At 45.7% G+C, this 19,551-nt stretch overlaps 1 protein-coding gene across 5 annotated transcripts in view; it reads right to left on the bottom strand.

Annotated features, from left to right (window-relative positions):
• Positions 1-553: 553 nt before the first annotated feature.
• LOC148025923 (uncharacterized) overlaps positions 554-19,551 on the bottom strand; it is a 46,068-nt gene continuing 27,070 nt past the window's right edge. The window contains exons 5-8 of one of the 5 annotated variants that reach the window (XM_087693185.1): positions 2,053-2,189; positions 1,486-1,894; positions 1,238-1,390; positions 563-1,149 (exon numbers count right to left, since the gene is read on the bottom strand). In XM_087693185.1, coding sequence (XP_087549311.1) covers positions 1,238-1,390; positions 1,486-1,894; positions 2,053-2,189 — 699 coding nt within the window. In that variant the 3' untranslated portion in view covers positions 563-1,149. Of the gene's footprint in view, positions 1,391-1,485; positions 1,895-2,052; positions 2,190-19,551 lie in introns of all 5 variants that reach the window. The other 4 variants (XM_087693186.1, XM_087693184.1, XM_087693188.1 and 1 more) reach the window with 4 other exon arrangements.

The following is a 19,551-nucleotide window of genomic DNA, read 5'->3' on the forward strand; positions in this document are numbered from 1 at the left end:
TCAAAGTCGATATATCAAAAACAAAATAATGATAAATGGTGTGTTACATGCAAGATACCAACTTAAGATGCATGAAAAGAAGCAATTTGCACAAGACAAGGTTGTGACACTAGAGTAGAGAAACAAGAGTGCATGGAGAGAGAGAGAGAGAGAGAGAGAGAGAGAGAGAGAGTGTGTGTGTGTGTGTGTGTGTGTGTGTGGGGTTCGTTTTCATACGTGGTAAGAGTATGAAGGCAATACCTTAAAGAATTACGTTTGTCACGCCAGATCACTTATCAAAACAGGTTTCCAACTCAATTCCCAAGGTCATTACTATGAAAATACATAACAAGTCTCAATTCGGGTATTTTCAAATGTGTTTGCGTGCTATGGCATTTGTAGTGTGTATTAATCACCATTTCAAGACACAGTAATGTCCATACAGCACTATGTCTTAAAACCAAACTAGTGGTTAAGAGAACCATTCTATTATCTCATAGCGTACATCATAATACCATTGACGACACAACACCATAAAAAGTGAACCCCAACTACAGAAAATATTTAAGACTCTTGTAGAAACCTTGACAGTGGCATCGGAGGTTGGGATCATGTAATTTAACCTTAAACGAGGACAATCACCTTTCAAATTTCAACACAACTGTGCCTGCGCCGGGCCGGAGGCGGGGGTCCGGTTGAGAGAGACAGAGACAGAGACAGAAACAAGGAGAGAGAGAGAGAGAAAGATTTACTATTGAAGGCTAGAAACCCCATCAAATTACTCCTCGGATCATTATACAAACATCAGGGCTTCTGATTATATTGCCCTTCCATGCTAGCAATCTATACACAATTCTTCGTTCTGTTACAGTGGCTGCAAGAGTGTACGAAGGCCTTTGAGATTCCATAGCCTGCTATATGTGCTAGCCAGTCACCCGAGCACAACCTGAAACTTTTCGTGCCAGGAAAGCAACGGACGACGATCAGCTAAGAGAGTTAGAAATTCGATAAAGCTAGCTAAACACAAGAATGTTGGGCTTTCAGCAGTGCTGGTGTTGGAAAGATGTCTTCCATAAGACTTTCAAGGGTGACAAAAATGTGATCCAAGTAGACCACCAAGTTGTATCTGTGTGCATCCATTTTCACACAATTGATGCGACGGCACTTAACCTTCAGAGCGAAAACAATGATATGCTGTGTAAACCTTGATATTAAGAAGATACCCAAGAATCAGAAAGTACGTCACACCTGACCATACCTATTTAGCCCTCTTAGTATTTGGTTTGCTTTTTAGGTTAGTAGCTTTAGCTTCCAGTTGTTTCGAATCATCAGCATGCTTATCCACTGGATCTAATAACGGTTCAAGTTCATCCCATTCAAGGTCCTCCTGATCACCATCCTCATACTTTACCTACACAGCAGTCGAAGAAACAAGTTATAGGCTGGCATATATAATAAATCAGACCCTGAAGATTACTATATAAACCACGACTAACACCTAATCACCTTGTAGTACTTTGTGACCTTGTTATATTTTTCTATGACTCCACTGTACAGTGTGCCACTAAAATCTTTTTTGAATGTTGTGCCTACGAGAGCAGTCTTTTCTGTCACAGGAGCTGCCACCTTGGAGCATCTGGGTGTTCCCTCGATGACCTCGTCTCTGTTTGCCTTCCGTTTCAACCCAATTTGCTTTGCAGCACTTCCAGTCTCTTGTCCTCTGCTAATAGGTGACTTCCCCTTACCAGACATTTTCATGGATTTCCTGGGTATCTTAGGCTTGCCTTTTGAAGCTTTGAGTCTCCTGGCCTCTCCATTCTTTCTGGATGTTGTTACCCTGCCTTTGTTTTGTCTACCGCCCTTACTTTTCTTTTGTGGTGTTATATTTTGTTCTTTCCTTTGTTTTTTAAAGCCCCTGTATGACAATTGCAAAGCTCAGTTTTAGCTCATATACTGCAAGAAAAAACCTAATGGAGGACCCGATTAACTTCTAGTGCCCTGTGAATACCAATTAGCTAACAGTTTATTATCGATTTGAATAACAACTGACGAGGAATGCATGAGAAGTCCCACTTGTTCTTTTCTTCGCCAACCCCTACTTCTGAGCTCATTCTCTTCTTTGATGCCAATGTCACAGTGCTTGGAGCATGCAAGATGGCTTTCACCTCTGCCATCTCCAAATCTTCTTCATCTCCATCCTCATAGATAATCTAGACACAGCCAAATAAGGAATATCAGTGTGTACTTGGAAGAAGTTCCTAACGAGATCAAGACCGTGGATGTGCTCTTTTATCACATATTTGCATGTCTAGCTCGGTAACAGTCTGATCTGCTTTTAGAAGATAAGATAATATTCATGCTCATGATTGGCATGCTAAACATTGTCTGCAAACTCAAAACTAACATTTTAAAAAACAAAGAGCAAGCAGGAAAAGGCAAGGTGGCAATCCATGGAAATAAATTAAGCAGCTATAGCTGCAAAAGGCAGTTGAAATGCACAGACATAAAGTAAATCGCCAGTATTGCAGATTTGTTTTGTCCATGACTCTATTGCAAGCTGCAAAGCGTGCCACTATCCACCAGCTAGCATTGAATCATGTCCCTGCTGAGCATATCATCAGCAATGCCCCTAACCCAAACAATCTATCACATATCCAGTAATGCAGTAAGGATCTTTGTTGCACAGCCTGTGTTGAAGAAATTACTGTATCAAAGTAAGAGCAGGTATAAAATGAGAAAAGATGGATTGAAACTGCATATACCAATACTTCTAACCATGAAACAGACACAAGCAGAGGCATACAAGCTTACTTTGATAAACAACTCACTAGTTTGGTCACAACAGGGGACATAAAAAACCGTCCTTTTACATATTAATATGTTGGGAATAAAGGCCCTCGTGCCTTTAAATGTGCTCAGGTGTGAACACACCCTTAGCACGTGTACTTACACATATATATCTATCTAAAAACGTAAAGTGGTACACTTGTCATTGTACCCAAAAATCGTGTGCGCACTCTACTCTGCTCTCTCTCACTCTCTCTATCTCTCCGAGCGTAAAGAACACCTACTGTCTCAATCCTCGTGCCTCCTGGTCACTACAAACTGGTATCAGAGCTGCGGTTGAGGCGTTCATACCTCTCCGAGTTCGAGCAGGACAGGCAAGCAGGCCATGAGGTCGTTTTCAGACCTGACAAGCAGGCATTTTGTCACAGGCGACAGGTCGTGAGCTGCAGAAGGCTCCAGCGAGGAGAGTGCGCGATGGGGCCAGCGGGGCACCAAGTGAGCAACGGAGACAGGGTGTCAAGCTCAACAGCTGACAAGCTGCACACGCAACAGGCCTCCACACATGACGGGACAGCAAGTACCAAGCAGCGATCTGCACGGCAGGTCCGTTGACCCGTCGTTCAACTTTTCTTTTCCTTCAAATTTCCTTTTTCTTGAAGTTCCCCTACCGAGGGTTCACGCATAGAGGCACATCTTCAAATTTTCATGCAATCCAAGTCCAGAAATTTGGGGCTTTTCTCGAATTTGGGGATCTTAACACAAAACTAGACAATCTAACTCAGAAGTTGCGAAGTCGGTGCACATTTGCCCAGGAATTTTGGGGCTTTTCACATTTTAGTGAAATTCTTTTAATTTCACTGAAATTAGTGCACGCAGGACTTGGAAAATTTGGGGATTTGTCCAGATTTGGTGCGAGCAAGATGCAACAATGATATCTATCTCAGCAATTGCAAGAATTTGTGACATTTTGCCTCCGACATTTGGGGCTTTTCATGTACATGCACAAATTGGACTGAAATTTACCCAATTTCTCAACATTGATACACATTGGACCCGGTGCAATTTGGGGCTTTTGCAGTTTGGGCAAAATTTGTGCATCATTTGGTCATTTTATGTACATGCAGGTTCAATTCCATGTAATTTGGACATCCAACACTTGGAAAATTTGGGGGTTTTGCTCAAATTGCTCTATTTTAGCAAAATTGGCATGTTCTATGCAAGCAGAGAAAAAGCAGATGTGTGGTTGATGCTTTGAGCACAAAATTTTGGGGCTTTTGACCGTGCATGTCAAATTCTATGCCTGTGGTTATATGTACAACAGAAATTACAGGTTTGCTGAAATTGCTCTATTTTAGCAAAATTGGCATGTTCTATGCATGACGGAGAAAATGCAGATGTGTGGTTGATGCTTTGAGCACAAAATTTTGGGGCTTTTGACCGTGCGTGTCAAATTTTATGCCCATGGGTACATGTACAACAGAAATTGCAGGTTTGCTGAAATTGCTCTATTTTAGCAAAATTGGCTTATTCTATGCATGATTAAGAAAATGAAGATGTGTGGTTGATGCTTTAAGCACAAAATTTTGGGGCTTTTGACCATGCTTGTCAAATTTTATGCCCTTGGGTACATGTATAACAAAAATTGCAGCTAAAATTTGGGATTTCTCATGTAATGTGATGTATATGCCCTTGGAACACCTGTAATCAGTTGTGGAATGTTGTAGCATATGGTTTGGTGCTTCTGAAAATTTATTTACAGATCTGAAATCTCTGCTTCTACGTGGTCATTTATTGCTGATTAGTACTTGTTTGTACCTTGGTCACTTGGGTGACAGTTTGGGCCTGCATTTGCTGATTTTTTTGTCACATTTGAGCTGAAAATCATGGCTAGCAGCAATGACAACAGTAATCTCATGCACATAAACAAGCTTGAAGGAGCACATAACTTTGCAGAGGTAAGAAGAAGAGAAGAGAGGGCAGTGGAAGACTTCAGTTTGTAAATGCCGTTCTCCTCATATCCAGATGATAGAACCTTCCTCGATTCACGATCAAGGACTCGCACAGTAGAACTGTCAAATTCCACCAAAAGACCAAGGGAGCAAATCTTATGAACTGAAAGGAGATGGTACCCCAATCCTGGTACATGCAAAACCTCTGAGGTATGGGTGCCACCTCGTCCATCCGGAATAAGCTGCATCTTACCCCGACCTGCAATAGAAACTGAAGAGTTGTCTCCAATGAGAACCTGCCCACGCGAAGGTCGCAGCTGGGCAACACCATCTGATGAAGGAGTCATGTGCCGTGAGGCACCACTATCAATAATCCACTCTCGAGATTGGGGAGCCGCCATCGCAGCATCAGAAGCATTCGGTGAAGCGTCCTCTATGACAACTAAATGTAGAAATGCAGCTGATGAGGGTGCAGCCACCGCTCCAGAATCCTTGGTTTCCTTCTTCTTGGTGTCCTTCGAGTCTTTGTCAAGGCAATCCTTCTTCCAATGGCGAGTCTTTCCACAAATATGGCATGTGGAGTCTTTGTCCTTGTCCTTCTCCTTGTCCTTCTTGGACTTGTTATCCCTCTTCTTCTTCTTTTGGTCCTTCCCCTTCTTCTGAGAGGCTTGACCTGTCAACGCCTCCGTCTTGGAAGCATTCTGTCCCTTTAACTGTTCCTCTTGGTCCAAGACCATAGGAACCAACTCTTCCCACCGAAGAGTAGACTCTCGCCCCGAAGCAATAAGGGCAGAGTTAAATGTACCGAATCGTGGCGGCAACTGGGACAAGAGTGTGATCGCCATGTCTTCGGAGGAAATTGGCTTCCCCGCATTCTGAACCTGCATCTGTAGCTGCCTTAGCTTGTTAATGTGTTCCCTTAGCGAAGAAGACTTATTGACGGACAAGGTCCGCATCTGTACCTCCAAAGAAACCCTCTTCATTAGGGTCATCCGATTGTACATTTGATCAAGCTCCAACCATATCTCACAAGCCACTGTCAAGTGCTCGATGTGAGCGATCACGGCTGTAGTGCATGATAGAAAGAGAAAGGATCGAATCCTGGCATTCAGTTTGTCCCAATGAGACTGGGCCCTGGCCAACTCCGCACGAGCATCGGAAGAGAGTTTGGACTCATCTCTTACCGAAGGCCGGTCAATATCCTCCTGTACCAACTCCGCCAAATCATAGGACTCAAGAATGGCCAACATCATAACGCGCCAAATGCGGTAGTTGTCGCCGTCGAGCTTCTGATCTGTAGGAAGAGCCGGTAAGACAGGCACCTTCCGGTCCATAATCGCCTGGAACTCCAAGTCCATCTCTGTAGACATCTTCACCTGCAATGCCTTCTCAAACGCAAAAGCAGTCCCCTCTGACTGAGTAAACTCAGCCTGCTAAGGCTCTTCCGCGTCCCGAAGCTTCTTCACCCGCCGAAGGCGATGAAAAAGCAAAACCTGCACTTTTAGGTTGAAAACTCAAACTTCCTCCGCGTTAAACAGCAGCAAAATCCACCACCTGTACTCCTTTCCTGTGCGCCCACACTCGTTTCAGCCTTGTTCCAAGGCGCAGCCCTCCTGTCTGCCCTTAAACGCAAAAAACGCAAATTTGTGTCGCGATGAAAACTCCTTTTCAGGTTGATTCTGCGCTCAGTCAGCCCTCAAACACTGCTCTGATACCATGTCAGAGTGCAGCGGTGCGGAAGCGTAGGACTGAGAGAGAGAGAACGCAAAGAGAAAAGGAAGGGAAAGAGACAGTGTACAATGAAGATCTGCTGTATAAAGAATGCTGAATACAAAGATATACACGGGCGCAGTGCGCTGGACTGCGTGTCTCCACCTCGACGATGCGACCTGCTGTCCACCTCGAAGTCTGCTGCAGTCTGCACTGTCTGCTGTCTGAAATCTGTGAACAGAGACAGAAATCTGCACGGCACCGGTCTGTAATCTGCGACAGAGAAGAATGTGTAGACTGCTGGAAACGTCGGCAATAAACAGGTGAAAAACCACCTAGAACGGGGCGCCAAAATAGGGCACAGCCTGGAATAAATCCGCTGCAGGCAGTCGGACTGCCACGTGGCAGTCCGACTGCTGCTGGTCCAACTGCAGCAGTCCGACTGGACTGCACCAGGCTGAAACCTGCCTGGCTGTGATCTCTCTAACATGTCAGAGTGCAGCGGTGCGGAAGCGTAGGACTGAGAGAGAGAGAACGCAGAGAGAAAAGGGAGAGAAAGAGACAATGTACAATGAAGATCTGCTGTATAAAGAATGCTGAATACAAAGATATACATGGGCGCAGTGCGCTGGACTGCGTGTCTCCACCTCGACGATGCGACCTGCTGTCCACCTCGAAAGTCTGCTGCAGTCTGCACTGTCTGCTGTCTGAAATCTGTGAACAGAGACAGAAATCTGCACGGCACCGGTCTGTAATCTGCGACAGAGAAGAATGTGTAGACTGCTGGAAACGTTGGCAATAAATAGGCGAAAAACCACCTAGAACGGGGCGCCAAAATAGGGCGCAGCTTGGAATAAATCCGCTGCAGGCAGTCGGACTGCCACATGGCAGTCCGACTGCTGCTGGTCCGACTGGACTGCACCAGGCTGAAACCTGCCTGGCTGTGATCTCTCTAACACCCCCTCTCAGAGCCTGGGCAGGGCAGAAGCCTGAGGGATCTGGAATGTTGCCAAAGTAGAGCCTGAGGAAGCGCCTTCGTAAACAAATCCGCAAGATTATCCTCCGTCTTGCAATACTCCACAGTGATGGTCTCATCCAGAAGCTTTTCTCGGATGAAGTGGTACTGGATCTCAATGTGCTTCGTCCGGGCATGAAAAACAGGATTTCTTGCCAAGGCAATGCAACTCTCATTGTCACATCGCAGCAATGTAGGACGAGTCTGGGAGCACCCAAGCTCCTCCAACAATCTCCGAAGCCACACAACCTCGCATGTGGTGGAAGATGCGGCCCGATACTCCGCCTCAGTAGACGAAAGGGCTACCGTGGGCTGCTTCTTGCTACTCCATGAAATAACACTTGCACCCAAAGTAAAGCAATAACCTGTTGTAGACCGCCTGTGGTCCACGTCACCGGCCCAATCCGAGTCGCTCCAACCTGCAAGTACAAGATCTGACCCATCTGTCCCTGCGGGGTAATGAATCCCCAAATCAGACGTCCCCCTCAGATACCGAAGTATCCTCTGAGCAGCTTGCCAATGCACCGTCTTAGGTTCACTCATGAACCCTGCCAAGAGCCCAACAGCAAAACATAGATCAACCCTCGTGTTGAGAAGCCAAATCAAAGACCCTATCAACTGTCGATAGCGGGAAGCATCCGCCAAAGGAGAAGCTGAGTGGGAAGTGGCCTTCCAGTTCGGATCCATAGGAGTAGAGAGGGCCCGACAATCTTCCATCTCAAAAGTCACCAAGAGCTCCTGTACATATCTCTGTTGGGAGAGAAAAATCCCCCTCTGAGACTGATAAATCTCATGTCCTAAAAAGAAATGGAGTAGCCCCAAATCCGTCATCTCGAACATCCGATGTAAAGCTGACTTTGTCTCCTGGACCTGCTGTGCATCATCACCTGTGACAATCAAATCATCAACATATAATACAAACAGCACACAACCATCCTCGGAAGTGTGAACATACAGCTGCGGATCGGCCTTGGACCGCCGATATCCCAACTGAGTCTGGAGGAATGAATCAATCTTCTCGTTCCAAGCTCGCGGGGCCTGCTTCAGACCATACAGGGCCTTCTTCAACCTGTAGACTTTCCCATCTGAAGAACCAAAGCCAGGAGGCTGCTCAACGTAGATCTCCTCCTTCAAATCACCATTCAAGAAGGCCGACTTCACATCCAGCTGATAAACAGGCCATCTCCTATGGCCAGCCAAAGCAAGAACAGCTCTAATGGTTGCCATACGAGCTGTAGGGGCAAAGGTGTCATGACAGTCAATCCCTGGGCACTGGGCAAAACCCTTAGCAACAAGGCGAGCCTTGTGCTTATCCAAAGTACCATCACTGAGATATTTGGTCTTGAAGACCCACTTGACTCCAATCACCTTCTTCTTCGGGGGGCGTGGCACAAGTGACCAAGTGCCATTCCTCTCAATAGCCTCCAACTCAGCTTCCATAGCTTTCTTCCATGGGGCGGACTGTAAAGCCTCCTTCACGGAGGTGGGCTCTCGATCCTGCATAACTCGGGACATCAAACAATAATTGGAGCAAACAAGCTCCGAAGAATGCGCCTGGTGCCTCCGTGACCGCCGCGGACCATCCTGCGGTCCCCACTCCTCAGGAACCCCCTCGATCCCTGAATCACGGAGTGTGTCACGGGCCCAGCGAGGAGGAGGCCGAACCTCCCCTCGTCGTTCTCCATCAGTAGAAGACTCTGGAATGTCCACCGGTGGTAATTCCTCAGAAGGATCCGGTGGAACAGTAGACTCTGTGTCAGAAACAGAATCATAATCAAACGGCACAGGCTCCAGTGGAACTGTAGGAGCCAAACTCTCCCCTGGATCTCCAAGAACGGGATGCTCCTCACCCGTTGAAGAAGCCGGAACCTCCACAAACCGCACATCACGGCTAGTATATACATCCCGCTTAACGGGATCATACAGTCGGTAGCCTTGGTACTGGGAGCTGTAGCCAACAAATACCTGTTTTCGGGAAGTCGCTTCAAATTTGTCACGGTGAGCCTTGGGAATGTGAACATAGGCATCACACCCAAAGACCCGAAAGTAAGAAACATCTGGCTTCGTCCCAAAATAAGCCTCAAATGGAGTCATCCCTTCCACGGCCGAAGTAGGGGATCGATTAAGGATATGGACTGCAGTAGCCACAGCCTCCGCCCACATAACCTAAGGGGTCTGTCGGTGCTCCATCATGGTGCGCGCCATCTCGATCACACTGCGGTTCTTCCGTTCTAGAATACCATTTTCTTGAGGAGTATTGGTATTGGCAAACTCCTGGTGAATTCCTCTATCTGCACAAAACCGAGCAAATTCATTAGACACAAATTCACCTCCCTTGTCGGATCGCAAGGTCTTCAACTTCCGGCCTGATCGGTTCTCCTCAAAGAGAAGCCAATCCTTGAAGTGCGAGAAAGCTTCTGACTTTAGTGCCAAAAAGTAGGCCCATGTCATCCTGCTGTAGTCATCCACGATCAGCATGAAGTACGAGCTCCCACGCAGGGACTCATTCCTCATAGGGCCACATAGATCCGTAGATACTAGCTCCATCGGTGAAGTAGACCGCCGCAAAGCTGTGTGGGGAATGGCATCCCGATGCTGCTTCCCCCATATGCAGGAGACACATGGCTGCTGGCTCACCACTATATCCGGCAACCCTCGAACAAGCTGTCCACGTGACGCCTTCCGAAGATAGTCATAGTTCAGGTGACCAAACCGAGCATGCCATAACTCAGACTGTGACTGTGAGGTAAGAAGAAGAGAAGAGAGGGCAGTGGAAGACTTCAGTTTGTAAATGCCGTTCTCCTCATATCCAGATGATAGAACCTTCCTCGATTCACGATCAAGGACTCGCACAGTAGAACTGTCAAATTCCACCAAAAGACCAAGGGAGCAAATCTTATGAACTGAAAGGAGATGGTACCCCAATCCTGGTACATGCAAAACCTCTGAGGTATGGGTGCCACCTCGTCCATCCGGAATAAGCTGCATCTTACCCCGATCTGCAATAGAAACTGAAGAGCTGTCTCCAATGAGAACCTGCCCACGCGAAGGTCGCAGCTGGGCAACACCATCTGATGAAGGAGTCATGTGCCGTGAGGCACCACTATCAATAATCCACTCTCGAGATTGGGGAGCCGCCATCGCAGCATCAGAAGCATTCGGTGAAGCGTCCTCTATGACCACTAAATGTAGAAATGCAGCTGATGAGGGTGCAGCCACCGCTCCAGAATCCTTGGTTTCCTTCTTCTTGGTGTCCTTCGAGTCTTTGTCAAGGCAATCCTTCTTCCAATGGCCAGTCTTTCCACAAATATGGCATGTGGAGTCTTTGTCCTTGTCCTTCTTGGACTTGTTATCCCCCTTCTTCTTCTTTTGGTCCTTCCCCTTCTTCTGAGAGGCTTGACCTGTCAACGCCTCCGTCTTGGAAGCATTCTGTCCCTTTAACTGTTCCTCTTGGTCCAAGACCATAGGAACCAACTCTTCCCACCGAAGAGTAGACTCTCGCCCCGAAGCAATAAGGGCAGAGTAAAATGTACCGAATCGTGGCGGCAACTGGGACAAGAGTGTGATCGCCATGTCTTCGGAGGAAATTGGCTTCCCCGCATTCTGAACCTGCATCTGTAGCTGCCTTAGCTTGTTAATGTGTTCCCTTAGCGAAGAAGACTTATTGACGGACAAGGTCCGCATCTGTACCTCCAAAGAAACCCTCTTCATCAGGGTCATCCGATTGTACATTTGATCAAGCTCCAGCCATATCTCACGAGCCACCGTCAAGTGGCTCGATGTGAGCGATCACGGCTGTAGTGCATGATAGAAAGAGAAAGGATCGAATCCTGGCATTCAGTTTGTCCCAATGAGACTGGGCCCTGGCCAACTCCGCACGAGCATCGGAAGAGAGTTTGGACTCATCTCTTACCCAAGGCCGGTCAATATCTTCCTGTACCAACTCCGCCAAATCATAGGACTCAAGAATGGCCAACATCATAATGCGCCAAATGCGGTAGTTGTCGCCGTCGAGCTTCTGATCTGTAGGAAGAGCCGGTAAGACAGGCACCTTCCGGTCCATAATCGCCTGGAACTCCAAGTCCATCTCTGTAGACATCTTCACCTGCAATGCCTTCTCAAACGCAAAAGCAGTCCCCTCTGACTGAGTAAACTCAGCCTGCTAAGGCTCTTCCGCGTCCCGAAGCTTCTTCACCCGCCGGAGGCGATGAAAAAGCAAAACCTGCACTTTTAGGTTGAAAACTCAAACTTCCTCCGCGTTAAACAGCAGCAAAATCCACCACCTGTACTCCTTTCCTGTGCGCCCACACTCGTTTCAGCCTTGTTCCAAGGCGCAGCCCTCCTGTCTGCCCTTAAACGCAAAAAACGCAAATTTGTGTCGCGATGAAAACTCCTTTTCAGGTTGATTCTGCGCTCAGTCAGCCCTCAAACACTGCTCTGATACCATGTCAGAGTGCAGCGGTGCGGAAGCGTAGGACTGAGAGAGAGAGAGAACGCAAAGAGAAAAGGAAGAGAAAGAGACAGTGTACAATGAAGATCTGTTGTATAAAGAATGCTGAATACAAAGATATACACGGGCGCAGTGCGCTGGACTGCGTGTCTCCACCTCGACGATGCGACCTGCTGTCCACCTCGAAGTCTGCTACAGTCTGCACTGTCTGCTGTCTGAAATCTGTGAACAGAGACAGAAATCTGCACGGCACCGGTCTGTAATCTGCGACAGAGAAGAATGTGTAGACTGCTGGAAACGTCGGCAATAAATAGGCGAAAAACCACCTAGAACGGGGCGCCAAAATAGGGCGCAGCCTGGAATAAATCCGCTGCAAGCAGTCGGACTGCCACGTGGCAGTCCGACTGCTGCTGGTCCGACTGCAGCAGTCCGACTGGACTGCACCAGGCTGAAACCTGCCTGGCTGTGATCTCTCTAACAGCCCGTATGATGCTGTCTCATGTTGTATTACCCCATGGTTTTTGGGCAGAGGCTGTTATGACAATCATACACCTAATTACACCAAATAGGTCTTTGGAAAGGGGAGTTCTCCAAGAAGCGTGGTCGAGCAAGCCACCTTCATATGCTCATCTGAAAGTATTTGGCTGCGAGGCTTTTGTACACATTCGTAAAGAAAAACGCAACAAACTTGAGCCAAAGTCTTGTAAATGCATTTTCCTAGGATATGGTGACGAGGATGAAATGGGATATAGACTATGGGATCCCAAGAAAAGGAAAGTAGTACGCAACAATGATGTTATCTTCCGGGAAGATCGCATGTATAAACAGCCTGAAAAGACTGAGGTCTGTAGGGTTGTATTCCGGAAAGAAATACCTTTTGGACAGCACAATGTGCCCGCTGTACAGCAGCAAATACGTGCTGTAAATGAACCTGTAAATGCAGAAAATAATGCTGGAAATGATCAGCCAACTATTGCCCATAATAATGAGCCACTAGATGTGCAGGAGCAGCCAAGACAGCAAGCTGTTAATGCTGATTTGCAGGCTGAAATGCCAGGACAACAAGCTGAAAATGCTCAACAGCCAACAAACAATGATCATTGGGTTAGAAGATCATCTAGGGCTACTAGACAACCTGATAGATTTGTTTCTGGTGCAAACAATGTGGCTGATTATGTCATGTTGACTAAGTATCAAAAAACGAGTTATTATAGCACTAAGAGATGAGATCCCCTCTTCTCCTCTAAGATCTCAAGCCTAGCGCACTTTTTAGGCAGCTTTGTTGCGAAAAAAGCGGCATTCTCACAGTTTCATCTCGAGAAATCCCTCTGTCTCTGAGAGGAACAATGTGGGATTGCATGAAAACTATCTCGACAATTATCTAAGCAAATGCTCTACAAAATTAGGTTCAAATACTTGCTGTAACTTTTAGGGTTTAGCAACCTGAAGTGTTTGTTTCCATTTTTAAACACTCCACAATTGGTTGAAGGCCAGCATTGAAGGTAACAAGGTCATTGCTGTAATATTTCCGCTCAAAAATATTGTTGAACTTGACTCCCCGCACGCCGTGTAAAACCTATGCAAGGTCATCTCCCACATCGTAATTATCGGTAGATTAATCCGTACCCCGCACGCGCAAAAATGAGGCCTCCGCATTGTGAAATCAAGGCCAGGGTTGAAGACCGTAAAATCCCGCGGGAAAACACCCTTTTTTAAGGGAAAAAAAATGGATAATGGTAAGGTTAAGTCAAAAATTTTTAATGATTATCCCTTTCCCCCAACCGATGCATGGCTGGAGGAGAGAGAGTAGAAGAAGAGCAAGTGGGGAGTATGGGGAGCTTGTAGAGGTGGAGATGCATGGGAGAAGAGGGAAGCATGGGGGGCTCCACGTGTGTGGAGTCTCTCTCTCTCTCTCTCTCTCTCTCTCTCTCTCTCTCCCCCCCCCCTTGCTCTATAAAAACACTCCCCTGTGAACAAAGAGGAGGATAGAGGAGAAGGCTGCCGCGCTGTGTACGTTCGTGGAGAGGAGGGACTGCTGCCGCCACCAGAAACGCCACCGCCTGCCAACGCCGCCGAATCTGCCGTCAAGCTACCGTTGCAGCCGCCGCCACGACCAGCCCCGCCATCATCAATCATTACTTTCCCCTTCGTCCTCGACTTCCATAAATCATTGGCCTCCACGTTTTTTTTCCTAGTTAAATCAGAAGCTTCTAAGGGGGCTTCCATAAGCCCCATTCCCACAAGTCTTCCCATAAGCCCCAATCCCACAAGCCCCCGGGTTTTTTAAAGATCCGCATTTCGGTGAAGGAATCTCCTGCGTACGAGGGAGAAGGCAAAACTTGAGGCTATTCGGAGAACACACAGAAGCGAGGGTAATCCGCGGAGTTCAAGCCATCAACGATGGCTCCCAAGAAGTCACAAGGTGCACCTGCGGAAGGTTCTTCCCCGAACTTACACGTGGATATCACCGCGGATCCACAAACCCAGGTTCCACGAATTTATTCCCACATGAAGAAATGTTTTAAGTACGCTTAATTCCATAGGGAAAATGCATTCTACGTTTATCGTTAATTCATGGGTAGTGATAAAAGTACATTTGATAAATTATCTCTTTGAACGATAGATAAGGATTTGTGCATATCATGCATCTCCAAAGTTATGAATGAAAAGCACTTACTCACCCTATATACTTAGTCGTAAATTGCCTTGTCATGCATTTTCAAAGTGGAAGCCTAAAACACATATTGCCTAGGGTTAAAGAGAAAATTGTTAAGTGCATTGGCCGTAAAGGAAAAGAGTATCTTGCATTTAGTCAATAACTTCCTTCGTTATGACTCGCATGAGGAAACTGTTAACTTCCGTTGCACAGCATGAAAATGAAACAATGGACATTACACGTTGCTTGCAAAGATGTTGTCAGACGGACTAAAGGTTAAACGTCACATGAACTTCATTAACAATGTTATATTTAGAAAAGGTCGCACGTTACGTAAATTTCATTTCATCGAGTTGCATTTAGAAAAGATTGTATGGCTTATCAAAGTATGAAACTCAAATGCTAGGACAAAAGGTTGTAGGCATTACTCCTCAATGTAAATCCTAGTAGATCCTATATAAGTTATTCTTCAAATTATCATGCATTTTGACTTTAGCAAGAAAAAATAGAGTTATTGTGGATCTTGTGGTACGTAGAAGCAATGAATCGCGTGTTTGCATGTATTGTGACATTTTGCAACTATTTTTCTCCTTTAGATCAAGTCTATCATCTCTAGGAAAGGGTCGTTCTTATCGCAAGACAAGTAGAACAATTTACCCAAATCACTTGTGATATTATTAACTGTTAGGGTTTCGTATAGGCATAACTAGTCGACACGATAAACACCTTAAGTACTAGCTAAGGCTTGGCACGTTGGAAGTGCTACCTAATATCGCACTTGGAACGCCAAGTCGAAGTCCTCAAACCCTAAGGTCCTACCCACATTCACGGAATGTTTGGATCAATTGGACGCTCATGCAAACAACGATCTAGGGTTTCTACCCTAAGGATCGTTCGACCTATGCTAAAACTAGGATTGAGTTTGGAAACCCTAAGACCGAACATTGTCGGCCTAGTACAATTAGGATTGGGTTGGGTAAGAAGACGCCCTAATCCCTGCATATTGTCTAAACAAAAGTCCTTAACCAGGAAACGCCGTTCAATGGGTGAAATAATCCCATGAGATAGATGCGACACTTGTGCAACAAGTTGCAACGTCGCACGTCCTTGTAGTTTAATCACAAGATAGATTTGCCATTCCTTGGATTAAGGTTGGCAGATTCTAGCGCAAGTATAACTTACAAGAGGATGGGTAGTCATCTTGTTATATCACCTTCTTGGGGTAATTTCCCAAGATAAGGGAAGTTATGTATTGCTTAGCAAGCAAAGCATCAATCAAGTTAGAGCGACATGATAGCCAGGATTTACTGTTAATTTATGAAACCTAAGGTGTAGGTTAAGTTGGATTAACAGGGTATGGCCCTAACCTAAAGACAAAAGGGTGAACAAACAAACCCTTGGGGATCTTACCAAGTCGCAATTGATCCTAGATCGAATGCTGGATGCATTGGAAGAGAAGGATTTACTCCTTAGCAGTTGACCAAATAAACGACCACTAGTTTGATTGTGCTTGTAACAGTTTAGGAGCACTGTTTGCATTATTTGCTCAAGGAACTAAATGATGGAAAGTTAATTAATGCTTTAGGTTGAAGGCCTGAAGGGAGAGGCAGCATCAGTTACCCTCGACTGTCTGCCTGACCCTAACCAAGGGGGTTGTTAGTCGCGCCGGGAACGTGGACCGAACCCGCTACAAGAGGTCTCTCCGTTGAGCGCTACTTGGAGCAGGAGGACGCTTGGGTGCCAGGGGAAGCTCTGGCCATAAATCCCTTGCCTTTCGGGCCCTGCACAAGAGGCCAACGTGACTCGGGATTGAATCTCGAGGCCCGCATACTAGACTACGGACGGAATCTTGGATTAGCAATCCCTGTGGATTGCTGGATAGCCCTTGGGCAGATTATGGATTGCCTTCGGACGGATTATGGATTAGTCTACGGGCTGGATTTTATGGATGTATTACAAAGATAAGTAAGATAACCTGTTGAAAAGGAACTTGTTTGGCACTATTTTTCTATGTCAAGTGCTAAGATTACGTGAAGGAACCAGTATCTAAGTGGCTAATTAAGAAAGTTGTTTTATGCGTGTCCAACTAAATGTGGTAGGTAATTCGACAACTAAAACAACCCTGAGGAAAGTGCGATGGATGTGGCCATGGGTCCGTCCTACGGATGGGTGGTCCCGGTTGGCCGGAAACTTTTCTCAAATGAAATCGATAGCAGGAAACTTCTCTTGAAGGAAATGAACAGCAAGGAACGTTGACCTAGAATCTAGGTTACTAGAACCCCGATTTATGTTGTTTTAGGGTAACGGAATGAGACTATGCCTTATGGGCAGAGAGATCGAGCTTTGCATCCCTCTCGTTTCTCATTCTCCTTGAACCAAGTGCAGCATGAATCCGCTTCAACCCTGGTATTTTTGCGTAATATAGAGCTCGACGCTAGCTGCATTCTAGGAGTTTGACCATTGGAAAAACCTTGATTCAAGTCGGTCCTAAGTGGGAACGGCCAGAATACTTCCACTACGTGGCAGACTTGGAAAGACCTAGATCGCAAACCCCGTAACATTCCATGGGAGTGCCGGGCGGAGCTTTCTAGACCCTCTTTCCGATGGGCTGCTAAGACGTGTCCTGCAAGGAGACAGATGGACACGTTACAATTGCACACCCATGGATCAATTTCGTTGAAATAAAACCATTCATAACCAATTTCGAGCATACATCATAATCTAAACAAATACCGGAAGGGGCACCAAGCTTTGGGGCCCACAAGTATCACGTAGTACAAGAGCACTCTAGCTCCAATTATGCGTATATTTTTCTTGTTGCATTCACTAATTAAGTATTTGCTAAAATATATTCTATTGCCCTTTGGGCTTCCGAAGGCCGGTTTCATGATTCTATTGCCAAGACATCACCATCTTTCTAAAGGAAATGAGCTTTGAGTCGTCTTAAGAAGTAAACACATGCATTTTGGCTTGTTGTAATTCAATTACAAAAAAGTTTTTAGTTGCTGAAGATAGGGTACAAGGGGCAAATAGTAAAAGATGTCACACAACAGTGGTAATAGGAGTGAGAAGTAGGAATCCCCTCTTGAAAGGCACTCAACACATGGTTAGTCACTGAATGTTGAAAATGCTACAAGGCAGCAAGCAACAAATGTGATTGGTGAGCATACAACTCAATCACATGCAACTCCAGTCTCTGATGTTAAAGGAAGAAATGTTGCTTCACATTCTAAACAACCAATCAAGGCTCATTGGCAATCTTTTCAGCCAAAATATTGCATATACTAGTACTGGTAATGCTAAATGTGCATGGAACTCCAATTCAATAGCATGATCATCCATTAAGAAATAATCTGCAGCATATTCCTCACAGATAGCAAACAATTCCTCAACCATCTATGCATCCAGGTTATTTTTGGGGGTGGATTAGTGTTTCAGGCTATGCCATATGGTTGCCATTGCACCCACCAATGTTGGCATGCAGAATCCATTTGGTTTCCAGCCATCTATGTTAGGTGTTCAGGGGAATTATCATGGGGCATTGCAGCTTGAAATGCACAATGACATGTACGGTAACATTGGTATGCAGCCAAGAATGTAAACTGGAATGTTTGGTCAATTGCAAGATCTTGTTGGGCATATGTTAAACAGAAAGGCAGCAATGGCATCACTTTGTCCACCATTTTTGCAGCCAAGAGTGTATGATAACTTTCTACCTTGAGATAAGGTTAAAGACAACAAAGAAGGTGGGGCAGCAGTCAAATTTGAAACTTTTAATGGTATGCAATATAGATTCAAGGCTTTCACCTTCATTCAAAATTTGATACAGCCTAGTCTGGGGGCAATAATTCTGAGCATTTGAAAGTGTGCAAGGCAACCACTTTCTTAAAAGGAAATGCACTTAAGTGGTGGACAACCTTTTAATTCAAGGCAAGGCACCAACAACTTGGGTGCATTTTAAACAAGTTTTCTCTTCCCAATGGCTCTCAAACACTTTTGAAGTGGATGCAACAATAACTTGGCACAAATTGGACAGAATTCATTGTGCTGATTTGGAAGAGTACACAAACAAATTTTGGGCAACTTTGCTGTCAATTAGTTCTTTTCGTGAGCCTGATGGTTGAGCAAATAGAGACCTACTATAGTGGTCTACCCAATGAGATCTCCCACTATCGCACTAATACAAAAGTGAACAGCATAGCACAATTGACTAAAAATGCAGATACAACTTATAAATTGATGAAAGGCCATGTCATAGAATTTAAGGGCAGCAAAGATGCTTCAAAGAACAATGCTAAAAACAAGGGCAGCAAGATTAAGTTTTTGGACAGCAAGTTTAATGTTAGAGAGTGACATTCCCTGGACAAGCAAGTGCAGTTTTCAGCAGGCAGTCCACGTGGCACGAGCACAGGCAGCAAGGCAGATGACATGTGGCCGGTCCGACAGCAGTGCAGGTGACACGTGGCAAGCAGTCGGACAGCAACAGTCCAACAACAGTTGGCTGCATTTAGCTGCATTTAATGCAGCTGACCTGCTTGGTTTTTTGTGTTTTTTTCAGCCTATTTATAGGCCCTGATTCCAGCAGTCTTGGTCAATTGGTTTTCACAGATTTCAGGCTGCAAACCGTGGAGAGTGCTCTCGCGGCTGACAGAGACTGAGATCTTTAAGGTGGAGACATACGCAAATATTCTCTCTACACCCGTGTATACTTCTGTATCCTTATATAGCATTCTTCACTACAGATTTTCTATGTTTCAATGTCTCTCTCTCTCTCTCTCTCTCTCTCTCTGTGTGTGTGTCTGTGTTCACTCTGTCTTGATCATTCGCTTCTGCATTGCTTCACTCTGATATGTTATCAGAGCATTGAAGGACCGACTCAATTGAAGAGGAGATTTCAGTGCGACACAAGGCTGCATTGAAGAAGGCTATGTTTTGGGCCTTCAAGTGCAGATTTTACTTTTTTATTGCCACCGGCGGGTGAAGTAGTAGGACGAGTGACCAAGAG

The sequence above is a fragment of the Lygodium microphyllum genome, chromosome 14, assembly GCF_053477565.2.
Source record: "Lygodium microphyllum isolate KBCC chromosome 14, Lygodium_microphyllum_v1.1.10, whole genome shotgun sequence".
Classification (NCBI taxonomy): domain Eukaryota; kingdom Viridiplantae; phylum Streptophyta; class Polypodiopsida; order Schizaeales; family Lygodiaceae; genus Lygodium; species Lygodium microphyllum.